Source organism: Eublepharis macularius, chromosome 9 (assembly GCF_028583425.1).
Source record: "Eublepharis macularius isolate TG4126 chromosome 9, MPM_Emac_v1.0, whole genome shotgun sequence".
NCBI lineage: Eukaryota > Metazoa > Chordata > Lepidosauria > Squamata > Eublepharidae > Eublepharis > Eublepharis macularius.
This window is the reverse complement of record NC_072798.1, coordinates 107,154,729-107,175,528: the sequence shown is the minus strand read 5'-3', so window position 1 is coordinate 107,175,528 and position 20,800 is coordinate 107,154,729. Positions and strand designations below refer to the sequence as shown.

The window sequence follows — 20,800 nt, the reverse complement described above, 5'->3', positions numbered from 1 at the left end:
ACGGAGATATCGCGAGAGTGTCGCTTGTTTCTCTGAGGGGGCGCCTGGCGCCCGATCTCGCGCTCCTTGCTGCCCTGGCGGGCGTGAGGACCGGGAGAGGCCGCGCCTGAGGGAGGCGAGCGGGCGGGCGAGGCGAGGCGAGGCGAGGCCGGGCCGCCGGGGAGGGCCTCTGCGCAGCGATCTCCCCCAGGCGGGCCCGGGAGCGCAGCGGCGGTCGGGGACCGCTTGGGGAGAGGAGACGCCGGCGGCCGGAAGGGCCCTCCTGCGCCTCCGCCAGAAGGACCGCGAAGCCCACCCGAGAGGGCCCCGTTCAGCCCGGGGGGAAACACGCCCCTCCCCGCGCTGAGTCCCCGCAGGCCGGCAGGGGGGCCTTCGCTGTGCCTTGGCCCAAGAAACGCGCGTGTGGGCGCGGGTCCCTCTCCTGCAGGGCGGGCGAGACCCCGGAGAGCCGCTGCCAGCCTGAGCGGCCAAGTCTGAGGCCACTCCGCGTAAGAGCCACAAGTCCCCTGCGCGGTTCTCCCCTGATTGTGTTATTTAAAACACACCTCGTGCAACTCTAAAGGAAACACGTATGACAGCGTACAATCGGAGGAAGAGAGGAAGGACTGGGCCTCCCAGCTGCGCTGCTTCCGTGTTCCTTGTTTTCAGCTGGTGGCTTTGACTTCGGGGTGAGTGAGCGCGTGAGCTACAAGGGGCAGCATATTTTAAATGGTTCGTGGGGTGAGATCTTCAAGGAGCAGAGTATTTAAACAATTTTGGGCAGGAAGAAGAAGAACAGAGCCCCCCAAGGTGGTGTGAACTGCCTGCGTACAGATGGTGGTGTGTGTAATGCGCTTCAGCCAAACCTCTGACACATTCCATTTACGCTTAAAAGCAAGGAATGCGTAGCTTAGGGCCTTTAATCTAAATTTCACTGTATTGGGTAAGATATATTAATTCTGAAACAACTGCTGATGACAGTATAGCTTAGAATAACATGCGTTTTTAGAATGCAATAGTGAAAAATTCACCAAGGGAGATGAGGAAGGAACAGTGTTTTAGAGGTTGTTTTAACCTAGGGATATCTGTCTGAGTGTTTTTTTGAATAAAAAAATGACTTAATTGGAAGCTGTTGGTCAGTTCCCCAGAAGAATAGTTGATGTATTAAAATAATTCAGCATAAATCACTACTTAGGCGTGGTAGGGTTGGAACCAGGAGGATGAATGTGCTGGATCCACAGACATTCCCTTGATGTGATGTTCTGCCCCAGGCATGGAGAAAATAATCTAGACAAGGGAAGCTTTCTGACTCCTTTGTCATGTACACATGATTACTTTATTAATCTCATACTTGAGAAGACACTGAAGTTGCACAGAGATGGAGGGTCGATAAAGATGGCCTTCTCTCAGAAACTGATAGAATGAAATGGCTTTTTAACAGTTCTGGGGATTTTCCTGTTGATATTGTGGACCTTTCAAAGCTCTGGTCAATCTCAAATATGGCCCAAGCAGTTGACATGAGCCTCACCTGGGTGTCCCCTATCTTCCTGCTTCCCAGTCAACCTCTGAGTAGCTTTGGTTAATGAAAAGGCAAGGGTGACCGCTGGAGCAATGGTGGCAGGGAAATCAATCTGTCCAAACATGTTATCTGAACATGTATTGTAGTGTTCATTTTTTATCTTCTTTATTAACGTTCAGAAATTACGATACAATAAGCAACTATTTACACTTGAGTTTTATAAAATAGGAACAATAGAGTCTAGTTTTAATACCTGCTTAACATTTCGATTGCAAGAAAGTTGTACAAAGTTCTACGTTTTTTAATTTTTGTTAGTTTTAAGTTTCACAGTGTGCATTGAAACTTCTTTATCTATTGATTCAGAGTGTGTTTATGAGTTTAGGATTGATTAATTGAAATTGGAGCCGATACGCCCCTTTTTTGTAACAAATTCAATGAAAGGTATCCATTTTTCTAGGAAATCTGTTGTTTTGCGGTATATAGCTGAGACCCAGTTTGGTGTAGTGATAGAGAACAGTGGGACTCTAATCTGGAGAACCAGGTTTGATTCCCCACTCCTCCACTTGTAACTAGCTGGGCTCATGTTAACTGCTTGGGCAATCAGTGTGATGTGGTGGCAAAAAAGGCAAACTCAATCTTGGGTTGTATCAAAAGGGCCATAGCATCGAAATCGCAGGAGGTCATAGCCCCTCTCTATACTGCCTTGGTCAGGCCGCACCTGGAGTACTGAGTGTAGTTCTGGAGGCCTCACTTCAAAAAGGATGTGGAAAACATCGAGAGGGTGCAGAGGAGAGCAATGAGGATGATCAGGGGTCTGGAGACTGAGCCCTATGAGGAAAGGCTGAGGGCCTTGGGAATGTTTAGTTTGGGGAAGAGGAGGTTGAGGGGGGACATGATTGCTCTCTTTAAATATTTGAAAGGCTGTCATTTGGAGGAGGGCAAGGAGCTGTTCCAGTTGGCGGCAGAGGATAGAACTCGAAGCAACGGGCTAAAATTACATGCAGAAAGGTATCGACTGGTTATTAGGAAAAACTTTTTCATGGTTAGAGTAGTTCAAAGCTGGAATCAGCTGCCTAGGGAGGTGGTGAGCTCCCCTTCACTGGCAGTTTTCAAGAAGAGGCTAGATGAATATTTGTCAGGGATGCTTTAGGCTCATCCTGCATTGGGCAGGGGGTTGGACTAGAAAGTCTGTATGGCCCCTTCCAACTCTATGATTCTGTGACCTTGGTTAGTCACAGCTCTCCAGAGCTCTCTCAGCCTCACTGACCTCACAGGGTAATTGTGGGGATAATGATAACATACTTTGTAAACCCCTCTGAGTGGGCATTAAGTTGTCCTGAAGTATATAAATCAAATGTTGGAGGCCGTCCATAATTTTTTCAATAATGAAATGATCCTAGATCTTAGAGTCCCATTGGTCTATTGAAGGGGCTGTTTGCACATTCCACCTTGATGCTATTGATGTTTTAGAAGCAACCAAAAGGCTAGATATGCCATGCTGGGCCTTCCCGGACTTCTGGAGGCCCCGAAGAGGTCAATGTGGCTGTGGGAAGTCAAGCCGTGCTGCCGACAACACACTTTTTATCCCCACAGAGGGGCCTGTGAGTGCCTGCTTGGAGATAAAAAGTGAGTCATCACCAATAGGGCTTGCCTTTTATATAGTAGGATATATGTTTTAATACTTTTTCCCAAAAGATATTTATTTTTTTGCATTGCCACCAATTGTGGGGCATATGACCCAATTTCACCACATTTCCTCCAGCATAGAGAAGAATATGTTTTAGAGACTGTAGCTTGTGGGTGTGATACCATCGGGTTATAATTTTATATGATTGCCATCTTGTGTTTGTTTCTTGTAAAGTAAGTAATCTTGATGTCCAGATTTCTATCGATCTACTTATATTGTTGTTTTGCAGTCTTTTTGCCATCTTGTTTGGAAGGTTGGAGTTTTAGTCTTTGGATGAGTATATTATAGATTTTTGAAATAAGGTCTTTTTGACTTGGTTCCAATTGGTTTCATATTTATTCAGTTTTGGGTTTTTTTTAAAAGATTTCTGTTAAATGTATTTGCGTAGACGTGAGTAAATAGAAACCATGGTATATTTTGCTGGGTTTTCTTTTCTCGTTCTGTTTTTGTTAAGATTCTTTGATTTATTGTGATATCTTTCAGTTGTGTATTGTTACACTGCCTCCAGTGTTTGCAAGAGGATTGTTCTTTTCCTGTGTTTGGAAGTAGTGAATCTTGATATTTTTGGAGTCAGTTTTAATTTGAATTTGTCCCATATGTTGAGTATATCAATTCGGAAACTGTTATTTTTTATTGATGGTGGGCGGGATTTTTAGGTTGGTCCAGTTTAGTTCCTGGATTGATAGTGGGTGATGGTTTGGGTATAGAATTTTTATCCAGTCCTTCTGTTCTTCATTTTGAAGCATCTGGGTGACATTTGATAGGTGAGATGATACAGCATATGTGTATAACTGATGTAACTGATGTATAGTTAAATCCACCTTGGGTATTTTTCTTTCTTAGAGTATGGAAAGAGATTCTTGGGCGTTTGTAATTCCATAGGAAAGCGTTGAGGATAGGTTGCCCTTGTTTCACAGTTTTTGACGGTAGCTTGGTTGGAATAGCCCAGAAAAGGAAGATTGTTTTTGGTTGAACAAAGGATTTTATTAAGTGATATCTATCATACTAAGAATACGGTTGTTTATTGCACTTGAATAGTTTCTATTTTATTTCTTTGATTTTTTTGAAGATGATTATATTTTGTTAGTTGATTTAAGTTAGGTGGGATATTGATTCCAAGGTAAGGTAGGTAGTAAGATTTAACCTACTGGAATTTATATTGTTGGAGAATTTGATCTTTGATCTGGAATGTTATATTTATGGGTAAGGTGCTTGATTTAGAGGGGTTAATTACTAATCGAGAGACTCGAGCAAAAGAGTGGAGTGTTTCTTTTAGCTGAGGTAAAGACATTGTGGACATGGTGATATATAAAAGCATATCATCCACCAACTTACTTAATTTATGGACTGTGGATTCCATGTTGATTTGGTTATTTTCTTGTATTTTTGCTGTAAGAGGTTCTAAAGGTATTGCAAAAAGTATTGGGGACAATCGGCGTCCTTGTCTTGTTCCTCTAGAGAAATGTATTGTTTCTGATGTTGTTCCATTTACTTTTATTTGTGCTGAGAAAAGTATATATATTGTTTCGATTATGCAAAGGAATATATATCATATAATCCATTATATGGGGAGAGGGTTGTGTGAGTGTATTGTGATGAATGTGTTTAGGCGTTTTCCAGTAATTGCAGTGAAGGGTCTGTGCATGCGGCTTTGTGTCTACAGTTGATGTTCTTTGATATTAAAACTGAGACTCCTCTTACTTTTGTTGTTCCCTTTGCATGGAATTAGTCATGAATCCAATTTGATTTCAATTCTTGATTTTTGTTACATCTACTTTGTAAAGTGGATTTCTTGAAGTAAGGTTATATCGTTTTTTAATTTCATTAGATTGGATACAATTCATTTTCTCTTAATTGGGTTATTAAGACCACGTACATTATAAGAGATATTTAGAGCTGAATGCGTTGTCAGATTGGATGAAGATTTGTATCTGTATAGGCTCTTTTTTTTAATTGGAAGTATTTATCACAATGTCACAATTTGTCACAATGAATAAGAGTAAATTTTTAGTTGAAGATAAGTTTAATGTTAATTATATAGCAGTAGAATTGTAAGTTACGGAATTACCACAATGGGTCTGTTATAAGATTTTTTTCCTTTTTGTTCCAAATCTAGGAACAGTTTAAATAAAAACAGAGATGTAGTCACCAATAATTCTAAAGTTATAATAATTATATATTGTTTGTAATTGAAAAACGTTGATTATTCTTCCCTTCCTCCCCTGCCTCCTCTTCCCCTTTTTATATTGTAACTTTTTCCTACTACTTACTCCCCCTTCCTTTTTAATATATATATATATTTTAATTAAACAAGCAAGTTTAGTAATTAAGGTGTTACCAAAGGGAGAGGTATAAGTTTAGATAATATATAAACCACAATGGTAAGAACAGCAGTGAGAAAGGAAATGAACTAAAAATATCAAAATCTGTACAACCCTCTGTAACCTAATGAGATAGTGGTGTTTTCCGTATGGTCACTTTACAGCATTCCAGAATCTATTCTGCTTCACATGTTCTTATGAGTTCTACACCTGCAAGGCAGTCATGGAAGCAGAAATGATTTTTGTCTGTCGCTTCCCCATTTTTTCCCCTGCACACATGCCACGGTTTTTTAAAGCTGCTTCCTAGTAGTTGCTGGAGCGCGTTCTGTCTGTGAAGAATCAAAATCTCTGGTTCTGCTTCTCTTCCTCCTTTTTACCAGGAGCTGATTGATCTGTCCGCCAGTAATCAGTCCCACTCTCTTCAGCTCTCTGAACCCCTTTTCTGCCATTTTTATCAGTAAAGTGAAGTAAGGGTCATAAGGCTGTTTCTCTATTCGCTTCCTTCCTCCTGGTATGCAGACACGCTCTTATTTTGTTTTTCAAAGCCAGGAATGAGTCCTAATGTTGCTGCTTATTCCCTGCCGGCTTTAAAGGCCAGGAAAGTGTTAAATGGCTGCTGCTTTCCCCTTCCTCCTTCCTGGGTGTTTCAGGCTTCTTCTAATGCCAAACAGGAAAAAATCCAAGTGTTTTGCGCTGCTGTTAAAGCAGCAGGGAAGCTGCAGGGAGGAAATGAAGCATAAGCATTTTAACCCTTTCCCGGCTTGGCTTTAAAAAAATAAGAGTGAAACAAGCATGAAAAGTACAAGTTTTCCCCCAGAACTCCTCTACCTATTGCCTCTCCAGTGGGCATGGGCAGGCAAGTCAGCAAATACAGGGGGAGGATGGGTTTCAACATTGCAAAAAAAAATTTTTTTTAAATGATGTCAGCTCCAGCCCCCACAAAATGCAGCTCCAAACAGACACATCTCAACTCAGCAGAATCCAAATCGCCTTGAGGTTGTGTAGCGCAGAATGATGGGACCCCAAGCTGTTTCAGCACCAATTGGCGTGAATGCTCAGCATTGCTGGTTAAAAGTGTGCTGTGCAAAATGGGCCCGAGTCTACAGTTAGGTTTTTGGAATATATTCCGGTACAAAAGGCTATATTAGTTGGGAGCTAATTCAGGTAAACAAATTCCCCTCCCCTCCCCTAAACCTCTAGCCGTTGTTGAGATTAATTCTTCTCTTTTCCCCTACATATTCCAGCTTTATTATGCTTGATGAATGCAAAAAAATAGTTCTTAATAAACTTTGCTTAACTATTATGTTGAACTGGTATCTTACTTCCTTTTTGAGGAGTTGGAGGCTGAGACATCTTCCTTTTCTGGGATACCTTATCAAAATCCATCGGGATGGGGATGCTGACGTCCTTTATTCACTTCTAGCCAATTTGTACACATTGTGGATTCTCTGTAGTCATTTTGAGCTCTCTTGTTTAAACACAAAGATAGGAGCTACCTTATCGGAGAGTGAGTTTTGAGTTCTAGCAGTTTCCAAAATCTTTCTACGTGTTCTCTAGTCCAGGAAAGTTGCCAATATGTCTCTGGCACCTTTTCTTTTAGGGTGGTTGGGTAAGCCAACTCAATACGCCTTGGAGATTAACGGGGAGATTCCCCTTTCTAACTGCAAGGCACTCACTAGCCAGGCAGCCAAGAAAACAGACAGATCCTCATTGGCAGTTGATCTCTCATCAGAGCCCCAGAATTTAAGGTTTTGTTGTCATGCCAAAAGTTCTAGGTTTAAGGTTCTATGTTGCATTCCCATCACTGTCCGTTTGAAGGGCTTGGATCTCATCTTGCAACATTATACTGTGATCCATCGCATAGTCTGCTTTTTGAATAGCTTTGTTTATGCTTATTTTAATTTTTGCTATCTGATATGTTAGAGGCTTGATAAGAGATTTGATCTTATCTAAAATATCCATGCTAACTAACTGGGTTGCTAGCATGGAGTCGGGGGGAGTAGTCATTGGCACACTTGCCGAGCTTCCCTCTGCCGCCATCTTGTCTGCATTGTTCCCAATCCTCTCGTGATTAGCTGGTGTTTGTGTTGTCGGAAGAAAGTCTTGTAATCTTCTAGCTGCTTTAGAGTTTGAATTTTTTTCTGAGTCTTGTTTGCCCATATTATGGGTAACTTGTATTTCATTATGTAGGATTTTAAAGCGATTTTATGTTTGGGGAGAGTCAGAGCTCAGTTCTTCTACCTCCACAGCGACACCACACCCCCTATTGTGGTGTTCATGATGGCAAAGAAATCTTCCCACCACCGTTGTGTGCGCGCGTGCGTGCGTGCGTGCGTGCATGTGGTTTTGCCCAGTATTTTAACAACTTTTTATTCTTTCAAGGAAGGGTAGAGGAATCCTCCCTCATTTGCTTACTGTGACCATTTTTCTAGGGTCTATAGCGCTAAAATCTAATTTGTTCTAACTTGGATGTCATATTTTTATGGAGTTAGATGTAGCTAGATACTAGGATTCTACTTTTCCTATTATTATGCACGGCTATTAGTTTATTCAACTTGAGGACGTAAACACAATTCTTGGGAGATGTGGGAACCACAAGTGTTCTGGATCTTTGCTTGTTTTGACTTAATAAAGCTGCCAGAGAGAGAGTAATGGAACACACTGTGTGATATCTTCGCTAGCTCTCAATGCAAAATGCTGCCTTTAAAACCTCCATGGTCCAGTCTTTCAAGGATTCCCTTCTCCCATATGAACCTCTCTGCAGCTTGGGATCCTCTTTTGAGGCTTTGTTACATGTGCCTCTGCTGTCTAAAGTGTGTGTGATAGGTAGCTTTCCAGTAGAGACTTTAAAACTGACACTCCCCCAGGGATGGTCATTTAATTACTTATTAATTGTTTTGTGTTTTCTTTTTTAATTCCAGATCATATGGAATTTTAGATCTGCTTTCATGGGTGGGATTTGGCTGTGTTTGCTCTGATGTTTCTGTTTTGTTTAGTTGTTATTCACTTACTGCATTTTGAGATTATTGTTGTTAAATGTATTTATAAGTCACTTTGGAACATACTGCAAGAGGCAGGGGATGTTTTAGTTATAAAATAAACAGTGAGCTAAGCATACCTGTTTAATACTTTGAAACCTTAAAATATTACAAATTGGTCATAGTTCTGTGCCTCTTAGTATTTTATACGTCTGCTTTTACTGCGTTGAAAATTCTTTAGGTCTTGGATATTTGCAAAATGACGTGTAAATAATCTTAATTATGTCACTAACTTTGTAAAATGCATGATTGTTTAATTAATTGAGTAGTACTCAGTGTTTAATTTGCATGATAGTTTCCTAATCCTTTCATTTATTTATTGTAGGAAAAAAATGAAACTTTTTTCAGAATCTCACAAAACTGTCTTTGTGGTGGATCACTGCCCTTATATGGCAGAATCTTGCAAACAGCATGTTGAATTTGATATGTTAATCAAGAATCGGACACAAGGAATCATCCCCCTTGCACCTATATCAAGATCGCTGTGGACCTGTTCAGTGGAGTCATCCATGGAATACTGTAGAATAATGTACGATATATTCCCTTTTAAAAAACTAGTAAGTCACCCTTCATTATATTTTGCAGTTACTTGGAATGGGCGTTCTGTGTGAAAATCTCCTTCGCATTGCAGCCCTCGTCTTGTGCAGCTTGTTGTTGTTGTTTCTTCTTTGCAGTGCCTCCCTAAGCAGGTCCAGTCAGAGGCGTTTACTCCCAGGAAAGTGTTCTTTTGGGTTGCGCTGTTAGAGGAGCTTTTGCAGTGGTGCTTTGCTGGGGTGAATAGCGTTGTGGCCCAAGAAGACCTGGAGCTTGTGAAGAAGTGTGGGATGTGGGTGAAGCGGGAAAGGGGGCTCTGAGGGCATGGAAATGAAGGGCCTTACTACGGAGAACTGATAGTTACTCTGAACTCAGTAGCCTCCCTGAACGCCCCGTGGAATGACCTTTCAGAAGCTTGATTTAGCAGAAATTTGCAAAAGGCTTCCATGTCTTCTATCATTATGTGAAAGACTTCTTGGGATCCTGGAGAGCTGCTGACAGTCTGAGCAGACCATACTGACCTCGATGTACTAATAGTCTGATTCAATATAAGGCACCTTCATGTGGCCCGCAGGTAAAAAATGGTCTATAATTTGCTTTTCCTGGGCAAGATGATAGAAAAGCAATTTCAGAGCAACTCCAGGCCTTCCTAGATAACTCATCTGCTAGGAATGTACTACCAACACAGTGAAAACATATGCGTGAATAAGGTCTCTAACCGTGCAATCCTATACAGAGTCATTCCACTCTAAACCCACTGATTTTAATGGATTTAGACTGGAGTCACTACATAGGATTATACTGTTAGGAAGCGGCATAAATGCTGGATGGGATGTACTTGCCACGTGGTAGACACTGGACATCAGTCTTACTACTGTAGCTTCGCCAGCTGGATAATATGTTATGAACTAGGGTAGTTGGTTTTTGTCTGCCTGTGGCCCTAAACCTAAAAGAATTTAGTGCACACAAGCACAGTTACCGCTGGTATTAATAGGACTGCATGCTGATATGTTTCCACTGTGTGCATAAGCTTTCATATCTTTAACCTATTCTGAGTCACATTTACTTAACCAGCATGCTCTTCGAAGGAGTGGCTCAGATTATCATACTCAAATTTTTATGACATGCAGTTGTCACAAGAGAAGCTCTAATTTGCATCCAACAGTGTTATAAAATTCTGTCCCATATGTTCTAATACAAATATCGCCAACTCATTCTGCCTTTGTATGCCAGCCCACCCCAAGCCATAGACATGACTTGAATGTTAATCATATGTTCACCTAACGTTGCATTTTCATAAACTCATGAAAATATAAGTTCGTTACTGTATCATGATTTTAAAAAATGTAAAATGCTCCTTAAATTATCTGTTGTAAACTTTCAGGTGAACTTCATCGTAAGTGATTCTGTACCTCAAGTCTTAAACACTTGGAACCAAGAAGATCAAAACTTGCAGGAGGTACAATTTTTTTTAAAAAAATCTATACAGCTGCCTTATATTTGTAATACATTGAGAAGATCTGGTTTCCTAATGGTGATGGAAAGTGAGACTAAACAGTATGGTTCCAGACACCATTGCTTAGGTAGTTGTGTGCTTCTCTGCTGATGTTGACTTATGGTAAGGAGGCCAACAGAACAATTGTTGGTGTGTTTGTCGGTAGAGGGGCCCCAGTGAGGACCTTAAGGCATATCAGGGGCCTGTAAATCCTTGTCTCCTTCTGCTTAGTTGCTTTGCTTGGTACAATGGCGATGACAGAATGAGCTTTGCAAGTCAAGACCTCTGTTGTTGTGTTTATGTAGACCTGCATGTCGCTACAGATCACTGTCTTGAATCTGAATTAGCCTGTAGGTGAGATGTAGAATCTCAATAAAATAATTTGGCATTTAGTGTATTGCAGACCAGTTTGAAAAGGGACATTTATCCCCACTAATCTCACACTCTGTCATAGTATTCAAGTGGGTGAGCCAATTATGTCTTCTCTTACTTAATTATCTACATTTGTTCATTCCACCTGGTACAAAAAGTAATCTATTTACCATGAGGTGTGTGAGAGCGTATATAAAACTAGGAATTTCTTGAGCAGTTACAGAAATCTGCATTGTGGGTTAGTTTGTGCCTTTATGTAGTATCACATAGACCTGGCCATTTGACTAGTCAACAGATTGGGGGGAAAGTCAGTTACTACCTTTACTAGAAGGCAGTAAAAGGCAGCAAACTAGCTATTCAAGGGAACCTTTGAGCTTCATGAAATTGACTATTTGGCCAAATAGTAGGCAGTCAGGACTAGAGCTGTGCAATTTGGGTTTAGCTTCCGGTAAAGTTACCCAAATTGGACCCGCTTCGGGAATGCCGAAGCTAAGCTTGCCGAAGCTAAGCTTACCGAAGCAATTTGGGTTGCTTCGGTAAGCTTTGGGGCCCTTTAAGCATCAACTCCCCCCCACCTACCTTGCAGTAGCTCCGGGTCAGCTCCGCTGCCACACCGCCGCCCGAGCCTGTGGAGTGGTGGGGAAGGCCGGAGCTGCCGCCTCCGGCCCTTCCTACCCCTCAAATGGCCACCGCGGTGCCGGCGCACCACAGCCATTTGAGGGGCAGGAAGGGCCGGAGGAGGCGGCTCCAGCCTTCCCCACCACCCCGCAGGATTGGGCAGCGGTGCAATGGCAGAGGAGCTGGCTGGCTCCAGGCTGCACTACCTTGTGCTTCCGCCGTCCAGCTGATAACCCTCCCACCACCAGGTAAGTGGGTGGGGGTTGGAGGGGTCTCCCCAGGGTTGGGTGACGGGTAGAGGGATTGCCCCAGGGAGGGTGGTGGTGGGGAGTTTCCCCCCCTTGCTTCAGTATGCTCCAAATCTTCACGGCCCAAAATATAGAGCAGTTGGAAGTAATTGGAATACTAGAAGGGGATATGGAAGGTTAATTGCAAGAATCTCTGACTACTGTGCTCTTTGAAAAAGAACTTTGGAAACGGACCTTACAAGGATCTGGACCGTCCGTTAGAGAACTCAGTCACAGAGTTTACAATGCATATTGGAAGGACATAGGTCTACCCACGAGCTGTGACGCCCACAGTGTCTGGAATTATTCTTGGACTGCACCTATATTGTGACTGTATATTATAATTGTGAACAAGGCAATTTAAACCCTGTATAGGAAAAGTAGTGTCATAGGATGCCCGACCAGTAAATGCACTTTAATTGTAATAATTATAGCACTTGGAGCACGTGACACTTTAATAGATTAATTACAGGACGTCTGAAATGCCTATATGATTGAGGTTGAGGGGGAGTGCAATATGTGGTACAGTTCTTGAATGTGCTAAGAGAAATAATTTGAAATACAAGTTGTTTAATATACCCCTTATATATTGGTGAATAAATAATTCTGGAGACAATATTACATGCTTTATTGTTGATTGTGGAGGCATTACAGTACACGGGAATTTTTTCTTGTTTGATACCAAATCTTCACGGAGCATACCGAAGCGATACCCGAAACCCAAATCCAAAGCGGCTTGCCACTTCGGATTTGGGGGTATCCCAAATCGATTTCCCGCTTCGGGTAAACCCAAAGTGGGAATACCGAATCTCCCCACCCATACACAGCCGTAGTCAGGACTAATCACCAATCTTATGTGTGGAAATGTCAATTTACAGCTCAAGAGGCAAATGTTTTCGCAAGATTGATACAAATAAAGTATATGATTTGGGACTGGATCCAGACTAGAGTTTCCACTAGCAAAAATTTCCTCCAATTTTCCCCTGCAGTAGTGGCATTTCAGACAGATCAATGGGTTGCAGTGGGTGAAGGGAGTAAGATAGGTCTGTTGCACTAAGGGAAAATTTAGTTCTGTATTTCCTTATCTGAATTATCTGCTCTTAAGGTTCTGAACCAATGCCTGACTGCTGCAGTTAAACGGCTGAGGGTAAACTTGCTGAAACTGATTCTTGACTTTTGATGGGGTCCAACTGACACCTGCTAACTCAGATGAAAGCCTGGGAATGATACTATATCCTGCTTTACTGCTCGATGAATAAGCGAATGCAGCTGCAAATAAAGCATTTTATCACATAGTATGGACGTTCAGCTGATCTGGCCATGTGGATCTTATGATTGCCTCAGGGCTAGACTGTTGTAACACACTCTACAAGATAACTCAAACTCCAGTTGGTACAGAACACCATGGCCCAGCTACTCTGAGGTACTAAGTATCACACTAGACAAGATGGGCATCCCCAGGTCCGCCCCAGGGACACCCATCTTGTCTAGTTTGGCTTTAAGTGGAATGTGCGTATTTCTCAGATTCTGCAGTCACTCTACTGGTTAAGATCCAGAAGAGTTAGCTGTGTTAGTCTGTAGTAGCAAAATAGTAAAGAGTCCAGTAGCACCTTTAAGACTAACCAACTTTATTGTAGCATAAGCTTTTGAGAACCACTGCTGTCTGTGTGTCTGATGAAGAGAGCTGTGGTTCTCGAAAGCTTATGTTACAATAAAGTTGGTTAGTCTTAAAGGTGCTATTGGACTCTTTGCTATTTTATTCCATTGCTTAACAATCAGTTACTGAGTTCAGTTCATGGTTCAGGCTATCACCTACAAAGCTCTTGGACCCACATACCTTCAGGACCGCTTCTTGTCTGAGCAAAGACTTCTGAAGGTGCCACCCTACAAACAGGTAATGTTGGCAACTGTTCACACGCATTTTTGTGATGGAACAGCCTGCTTGAGGATCTCAGGAAGCACCCCCCCCCACACACACACACACACCTGTTTCTCTTGTTTCACAAAATGTGCAAAACAGGAATGTTCAAAAGGGCATCCTTACAAAGGGGTCAGAACTGTGGTGGTCTTAGATTAGCTTAGAAGCTGGCTTCTGTAAGGGATGAAATTGTAGTATATTGCAATGTTTATTGCATTTTACTTTTACTGCGATTATTAGTTTAGTGTCTTAGGTAGTTCTTTGCCTACACTGATTATTTTGTTTGCTTGAACAGTTTTTTTAGTATGTGTGCATTGTTTTTCAACTCTTCAGTCCTAGCCCACTGCATTATTTTGTTTATTAGAGATCCATGCTCTGGGATTGAATTTTTTTCATATTTTGTCATCTGCCTTGAGTCTCAGAGAGAGAGGTGGACTATAAATAACGTTAACAATATGTCAAAACATGAAATGGGAATGTTTTTACACAGTGATAAAGTGATGTTATCCACTTCTTTGAAATATATTCCTTTATTTCAGTTGCTTATATGGAACATATTGCAGCATGTTGAAGTCAGACATGTAATAGAAAATCTGAAGTTTTCTTCCCTGCCAGCGGTTTTTTGTGTGTGCAATAATTTCTCTTAAGAAATTTGTTTAACTGATAAGTAGTAAGTGCCAAGATTGCAACTTTAACAAGAAAACATCTTTATTTTTTGCCAGTTAATGGCAGCTCTAGCAGCTGTTGGACCTCCCAATCCTCGGGCAGACCCTGAATGCTGCAGTATACTTCATGGCTTAGGTGCAGCAGTACAAGCTCTCTGCAAAATTACTGAATACCAGCATGAGGCAAGAACAATGTTAATGGAGAATGCTGACCGTGTTGGAAACAGAGGACGAATAATCTGTATTACTAATGCAAAGAGGTATTTTGTGCACCAGCGCTATTAATGTACTGATTTTGTAACTAATTAAAACCTTTCCCTGTAGAGTTTCATATATAGTGGAATATTACTGGCTCTTGTGCAGAGTGTGGGCATTCATGTTCTTTCATGTCTCCCAAGGTGAGTAGGGTGCAGAGGAGTCAGATGTTGCAGACAGTGTATTCTCGGTGCCCTTTATAAATGCGGAGGGATTGGGCGTGTGATGCCTGCTCGTCTTGCAGCAATCCCCATAGGACAGGGAAATGCAGTCTCATTCCACGTTGTTCTGCAGATCTAAACTGCTGAGGAATATAAAGAGAATTGCAGACTGCAAGCTGTATCCCAGGTCCTTAGTCCTTATTTCGAAATCAAGGACTCACTTCTCACATTCATTAGGCACATGTCGTCCTTGAGTCACTGTGGCTAGTGGGAAAGGTATTCTCCTGGGAAATTGTTATTTGTATATAAGAGCTTTCTTTTTTCTTTCCAGTGATAGCCATGTACGGATGCTTGAGGAGTGTGTGCAGGAAACAATACACGAGCATAACAAACTAGCGGCTAATTCAGATCAGTAAGTGTGTGCCTCAGCAGCACTGTGACTCTTTCTTTCTGTTTTAATATGTTGTTTTTATGAAGGGGGACCTGCAAGGACTCACCGGGGAGAGGAAATCCCACACCCACATTGGGCCCCCTCCTCTCCCCTTGATCACCCTTGTGTCCTCCCGTTGCTGCTGCTTCATCCAACAAACCCTATCATCATCGCTACCCCCCCCCCCCCCGTTGTTGCTGCTGTTGCATTCTCATTCCCCTCCTGCCCCTCTTCTCGCCCCTTCCCTACAACTACCTCTTACTCTCTTTTCATTTGTTTCAAACACTGTTGCTGGGCAGTCCCATAGTGCTGATGGTGATCTCTCAAGATCTCATTTGGCTTTTTAAAAGTTCAAGGAGGGAGGTGATCAAGCCCCATCATGGAGATTTTGGGATTTGTATTCTGAAGCCAAGTTCAGCATTTGGTACGTGATATATAATAACCCTATTATATTATATTATATTATATTATATTATATTATATTATATTATATTATATTATATTATATTATATTATATTATATTATATTATATTATATTATATTATATTATATTATATTATATTATATTATATTATATTATATTATATTATATTGTTTACTGGGTGTCCCATTCTATTGACTGAATGAGGAGAGAAGAATGATGTCAGCTGCTTTGAATCTAAAAGGTAGGGTCTAAATGAAGTAAATAAATATCAATATAACCAAGAATGGGGGGCAGATAAAAGGTAGATTGGTTAGTGGGTGAGAAGGAAGGAGGGAGAGGCTATGAGGGCTGTCAGGAAATCAAAAGAAGAAATTGAAGGGGGGTTAAATTAGATGCCCTCCCTACAAGTCATGCAGGTCCTCCGTGTTTGTGTGGGTGTGTTTATGAAAGTAACTAAGCGAGTTAGAAGTCCCAGTGTAGTATCTACAGTTCGGTCAAGTTTTGCTGTCAAGTAGGATGTGCAGGAGGGAATCCCACACCTGGAAGGAAGGAGCGGGGGGGGGGGGGGAGGGCACAGAAGGCCAAAGGCCATTCCTGTAACATTAATACTGCATCTGAACTCATTCCTTAATTTGAAAAGTTTATAATATTGCAGTGTAATTTTATGCAGATTTCCTCCAGTCTGAGCTCATAGAAATCCATTAAGTTATCCTGTACGGGGATACTGCTTACCGTTGGTGCTTCTGTTTAACTTTATGCTCAGGAAACAAGTGAAGGTTTTCTGGAAGCATTGTGTTACCTAATTGCTGCTCTATATTTTACTTTTTAAGTCTTATGCAGATCCAGAAATGTGAGCTGGTCTTAATTCACACTTTTCCTGTTGGTGAAGACAATCTTGTGTCAGAATGTCTTAAAAAAGAGGTAAGGCTGCTAAATTTTTCTGTAACCTCAAATTCTGACTTCAGAATGCTACAACTATTTATAACCACATATCTGAGAACCAGAGAAGCATTCAGTTAGAAAATTCTGTTGGAATGGGAGAGAGAACTACCAACTTTTTTTTCCTGTGGGTGAACAAGGGAGGAAAGAGTCCCCTTTGACCACTGAAAAGGTTACGCTGGGTCTCACGGGGCGAGGCGATGTGGGGTGGAGGCTGGAGTACAGCGGGGGGCAAAGTGATTTTGAGTGAAAAAGCTGGCTGGATTTAGCTCACTGGGTTCCCTAAAGCCCAGCTTTACGACCAGAGTTCCTCCTGAAAACTGTACCATTAACAGAACAGACTGGTGGGTTACATTCCATGGCATTCATGTTACTGGAAACCCTTCTTAGGCGAAAGCATCTGCTTGCTCCGATGCCTTTTTGAGCCATAACGTGTAGAGTAAGTGGTGTATCTCTGGGAATATGCACACTGGGAAGGGAACTAGGTGCATAGAAGATACTGCAGGAAAGAAGTGTTGTCCACAATTGCTTTCAAGGGTGACTTAGATGGTCTTGCTATTATACTCTGATGGCTGTTACTGAGTATTTTGTTTGTGTGTGTGTTTCTCCCTCCTCTAAGCTCTCTCCTGTCTTAACCAGTGAAGTGCACAGTGTTCGAGCGGGACGGCACCTGGCCACCAGGCTGAATCTTTTAGTACAGCAACATTTTGATCTGGCTTCAACCACGATTACTAACATCCCTATGAAGGTACTGTTGTTTCATTGGCTTTGTGTTGATGTACCTGCACTGTTTTTTTAAACTTGTTGAATGGTTTTAATATTTTAATATTGGAATTTTTATAGTGTTTCCCCTCCTCTCCATATCATATTTCTTTTCTGTTTTTATTAGCCCACATTCAGTGTCTGTGACCAGGTTAGTAAATTTTATGAAGGAGAAAAAAGGATCACAGAACAAATGGCCATCTTGGCTTTCCAGCAATTTAGACTCAATTATAAAAGCATTATTTTTCTTTGTCTGGTGTAAATATAACATTGTTCATTCAAATTACTTTGTCTGTGATACTTTTGTTTTTATGTTTGTGTTAGAAATCTCTGCCCCCTTCTGTAATTTAGTGAGCCTTTCGTTTCTCTGTATCATTTCCCTGCCCTCCCGACATGTTTTTGGAATAAGTAGAAAACATTGTGCAGGGAAGAGGTAAAACTGATTTCTCCCAGGTGATTTAGGGCTGTTTTGGTAAGAAGAGAAGAAAGAGGAGTAGAATTCTGCTGAGAAATGTTAAAATGTAGCTTCATCTATATATACTCTCTACTAATACTTTGTGGGTTTTTTCTTTATCTGACTTCTCTGTCACTGTGATGGCCATCAGAGAAATCAGACATTATTATTCTTATGATTCAGTAGTTGGACATTAGACTGAAACAAGAACATCTTTATTTTATATTGTTAAAAAAAAAAGAATATCCAAAAGAAAAAATGTAATCACATCAATGGCCAGTGCTGTTTGCTAAACAGTCATTGTACTGCCTGGATTATATCGGTTAAGGTAGCAGTTAAACTTTTGTGATAAATGCACTCTGACCATTTCAATGTAACTTTGAATGGGCTACTGTATATAACTTCTCGGGTTTGCAAGTATCTTGTTTGCAACGTGCTGACCTGTGTGCTGCTCTTACACTCTTTCCTCTTGCTATTGTTCTTTTTAGTAGTTGTGTGAATGTTGGCCTCCCTGTGCATCGAAAGTCCTATAGTGAACTTTTTTGCTCATGACCATACATGGTGCTTGCTAGTCTGTCACCGTTATTTAATGAAGCTGTTTCCTTTTGCTTTTACCCTCACGCATGCTGCTTGGACCACAGTAGCTGTTAGTCTTCAGCTGTGGCAGTCAGATAAAACTGTGTGTGGTTTCTCTTGTTAACCAGAAGGAAAAGCGAAATTCCCCCGAATGAAAAATGGCCATCGTGGCTAGCGCTCGTGTTGTAATCTTAACTAACACTTGCTGCTTAGGAAATGAAAGCGTTTCTGAACTGAATGACTTGTCTCTGAATGGAAGTGGGTGCTGGCTCTGTTCTGGCCTCTCTGTTCAGTTGTATGCGTAGAAGTAAGGAAGGGCAGGACTAGACTCTTTTTGTAGGAGTGTCTAAGGCTTAACGGCCTTGGTACACTTCCCTCAGACTAAGCCCTGTTGAACTCCGCCAGGAGCATGCGGCACGTGGCCCAGGAATACCAGCGACTACACCCTTAAGTAGGTCAGGGAGGACACAAGTTTCTTCAGAATTCGAACCTAGCTGTGTTGTCTGATCCTGGAGCACTCTTTTCCCTTTGGCTTTTTGATGGAAAGCCTAAATTTATCGTTTCTGTGCATTGGTTTGTTTATTTACATTATTTATAGTCCCCCTTTCTCATTGAGACTCAAGACGGATTACATGGTGTGGGTCAGTACAGTGAATATCCAAGGCATTTCAATAAATATGGGTATATACATGCAAGTTTGAAAGGTTTTAAAAACCCACAGAAATGCAATACAGAGCTGAGGAAATGTCAAAACAGAGCATAAGCAATTCTGCAGCAGACATATTAAACAACATAGAAACTAACCCAGTAGGATCATACTTACAGTATGATCTGAGTAAAAATCCTACTGGAACCATTGAGTTTTGCATCATTTGCAGAAGGCCAGGAGAGTGAGTGCTTTCCTAATCTCCTCAGGTAAACCGTTCCATAAAGCGGGGGGCACTTCATGCATCTGTACGGGCAGCTGTTGGTTTTGCCCATTTGCAAAGTGGCACCTCAGAAGGCCCCGTTCAGATGAGTGAAGCTGCCATGGTGGAATATAGGGAGGGGGCCGGTCCCATAGATATGATGGACCCAGGCCATGAAGAGCTTTGTAGGTGATAGCCAGTACCTTGAATGGGGCTTGGTGACTGACAGGTAGCCAGTGGAGTGGCTGTAGAATGGGAGTCACATTCATGGTCCACTTAGTTCCCGAGCTGAGCTGAGCGGCAGCATTCTGCACCAACTGGAGTCTCTGCGTTAACTTAGAGGGGGTACCTATGTACAGTGTATTACAGTAGTCAAAACCGTCTAAGCTTATTTTTAAAAAAGGTTTGTTTCTATGATGTTGCGCTTTTTCTTTAAAAGGAAGAACAGCATGCCAATACATCTGCCAATTATGATGTGGAACTGCTTCACCACAAGGAAGCACATGTAGACTTCTTAAAAAGCGGTAAGGCCAAGCAGAGAGAATGATCAGCCTCCTTCGGGGAGGTAGAATCAGACAATAGCTTACCTTAGTCCCACAGCTGTAGATGCCGTTGATCGTGGGCATTCTTATTATTATTTTGCAAACAGATCTTACCTATATTAAAATTGTCCTATACTGACATATAAAAGGAGGGATTGATGAGATAAAAAGGAGGATTCATTGGCAATATCAAACTGCATTAGTTTGTAACCTGCTTGGTGTTCTGTGAAGACAGTGATACTTACCTTGTGGTTTGTAGAGGGTCATGTTCACAATTGCCAAACAAAAGAGCCACGTTTTAATTCCTTCATTGGCATGAGGACTGCACCTCAGGGAGATTGGAGTTTAGCAGTTCCCCTGGCAGTAGCTGTATGAAGGTGGGAATTACCTGCCAGAAGCGTCCCCGGGGCCCTGCCCACTTTTCTGAAACATGGAGCAGGTGCCATATTAGGGAATGGTGCTTAGAAGAGCTGCAAGTGGTATATCAAAAAGGCACACATGGCTCCCGAGTCACTAAGTATCGCTGTGCTGAGATGTTCATGTGGCCATGTTGTTGAACTGGAGGGGTGCCACGCACCACCAGGCAGCGCTGTGCCATTGAGTTTGTCTGCCTCCCACACGATTGCTTCATACCAGCCCCCTTGTTCCAGTGATCCAGTAAAACTAAATCACACTCAAGAGGCCATCCATCACCTCCTAGAAATCACCGCTGTAGAGCCTCTTCCCTTGCATCAAAGGAAAATGGGGACTGGAGGGCCATCTTGGACTTCGAATTCTTTAACAAATTTGTTGCAAAAAAAATTCAAGATGGAGACACTAAAATAAATTACAGTTGGGGAAGGGCTCACTCCCAGTTCTGGGCCCTGCTCTCTGGACGGCTGCCAGCCCTGGTTGCCCTTGCAGCAGGCCTCAGAT

At 42.0% G+C, this 20,800-nt stretch overlaps 1 protein-coding gene across 1 annotated transcript in view; it reads left to right on the top strand.

Annotated features, from left to right (window-relative positions):
- Positions 1-5: 5 nt before the first annotated feature.
- Positions 6-20,800, top strand: part of INTS13 (integrator complex subunit 13) — a 39,246-nt gene continuing 18,451 nt past the window's right edge. The window contains exons 1-8 of the mRNA XM_054987904.1: positions 6-668; positions 8,870-9,101; positions 10,463-10,537; positions 14,491-14,693; positions 15,181-15,261; positions 16,535-16,625; positions 17,263-17,391; positions 19,783-19,867. Of these exons, the coding sequence (XP_054843879.1) occupies positions 8,877-9,101; positions 10,463-10,537; positions 14,491-14,693; positions 15,181-15,261; positions 16,535-16,625; positions 17,263-17,391; positions 19,783-19,867 (889 nt within the window). The 5' untranslated portion in view covers positions 6-668; positions 8,870-8,876. The remainder of the gene's footprint in view (positions 669-8,869; positions 9,102-10,462; positions 10,538-14,490; positions 14,694-15,180; positions 15,262-16,534; positions 16,626-17,262; positions 17,392-19,782; positions 19,868-20,800) is intronic.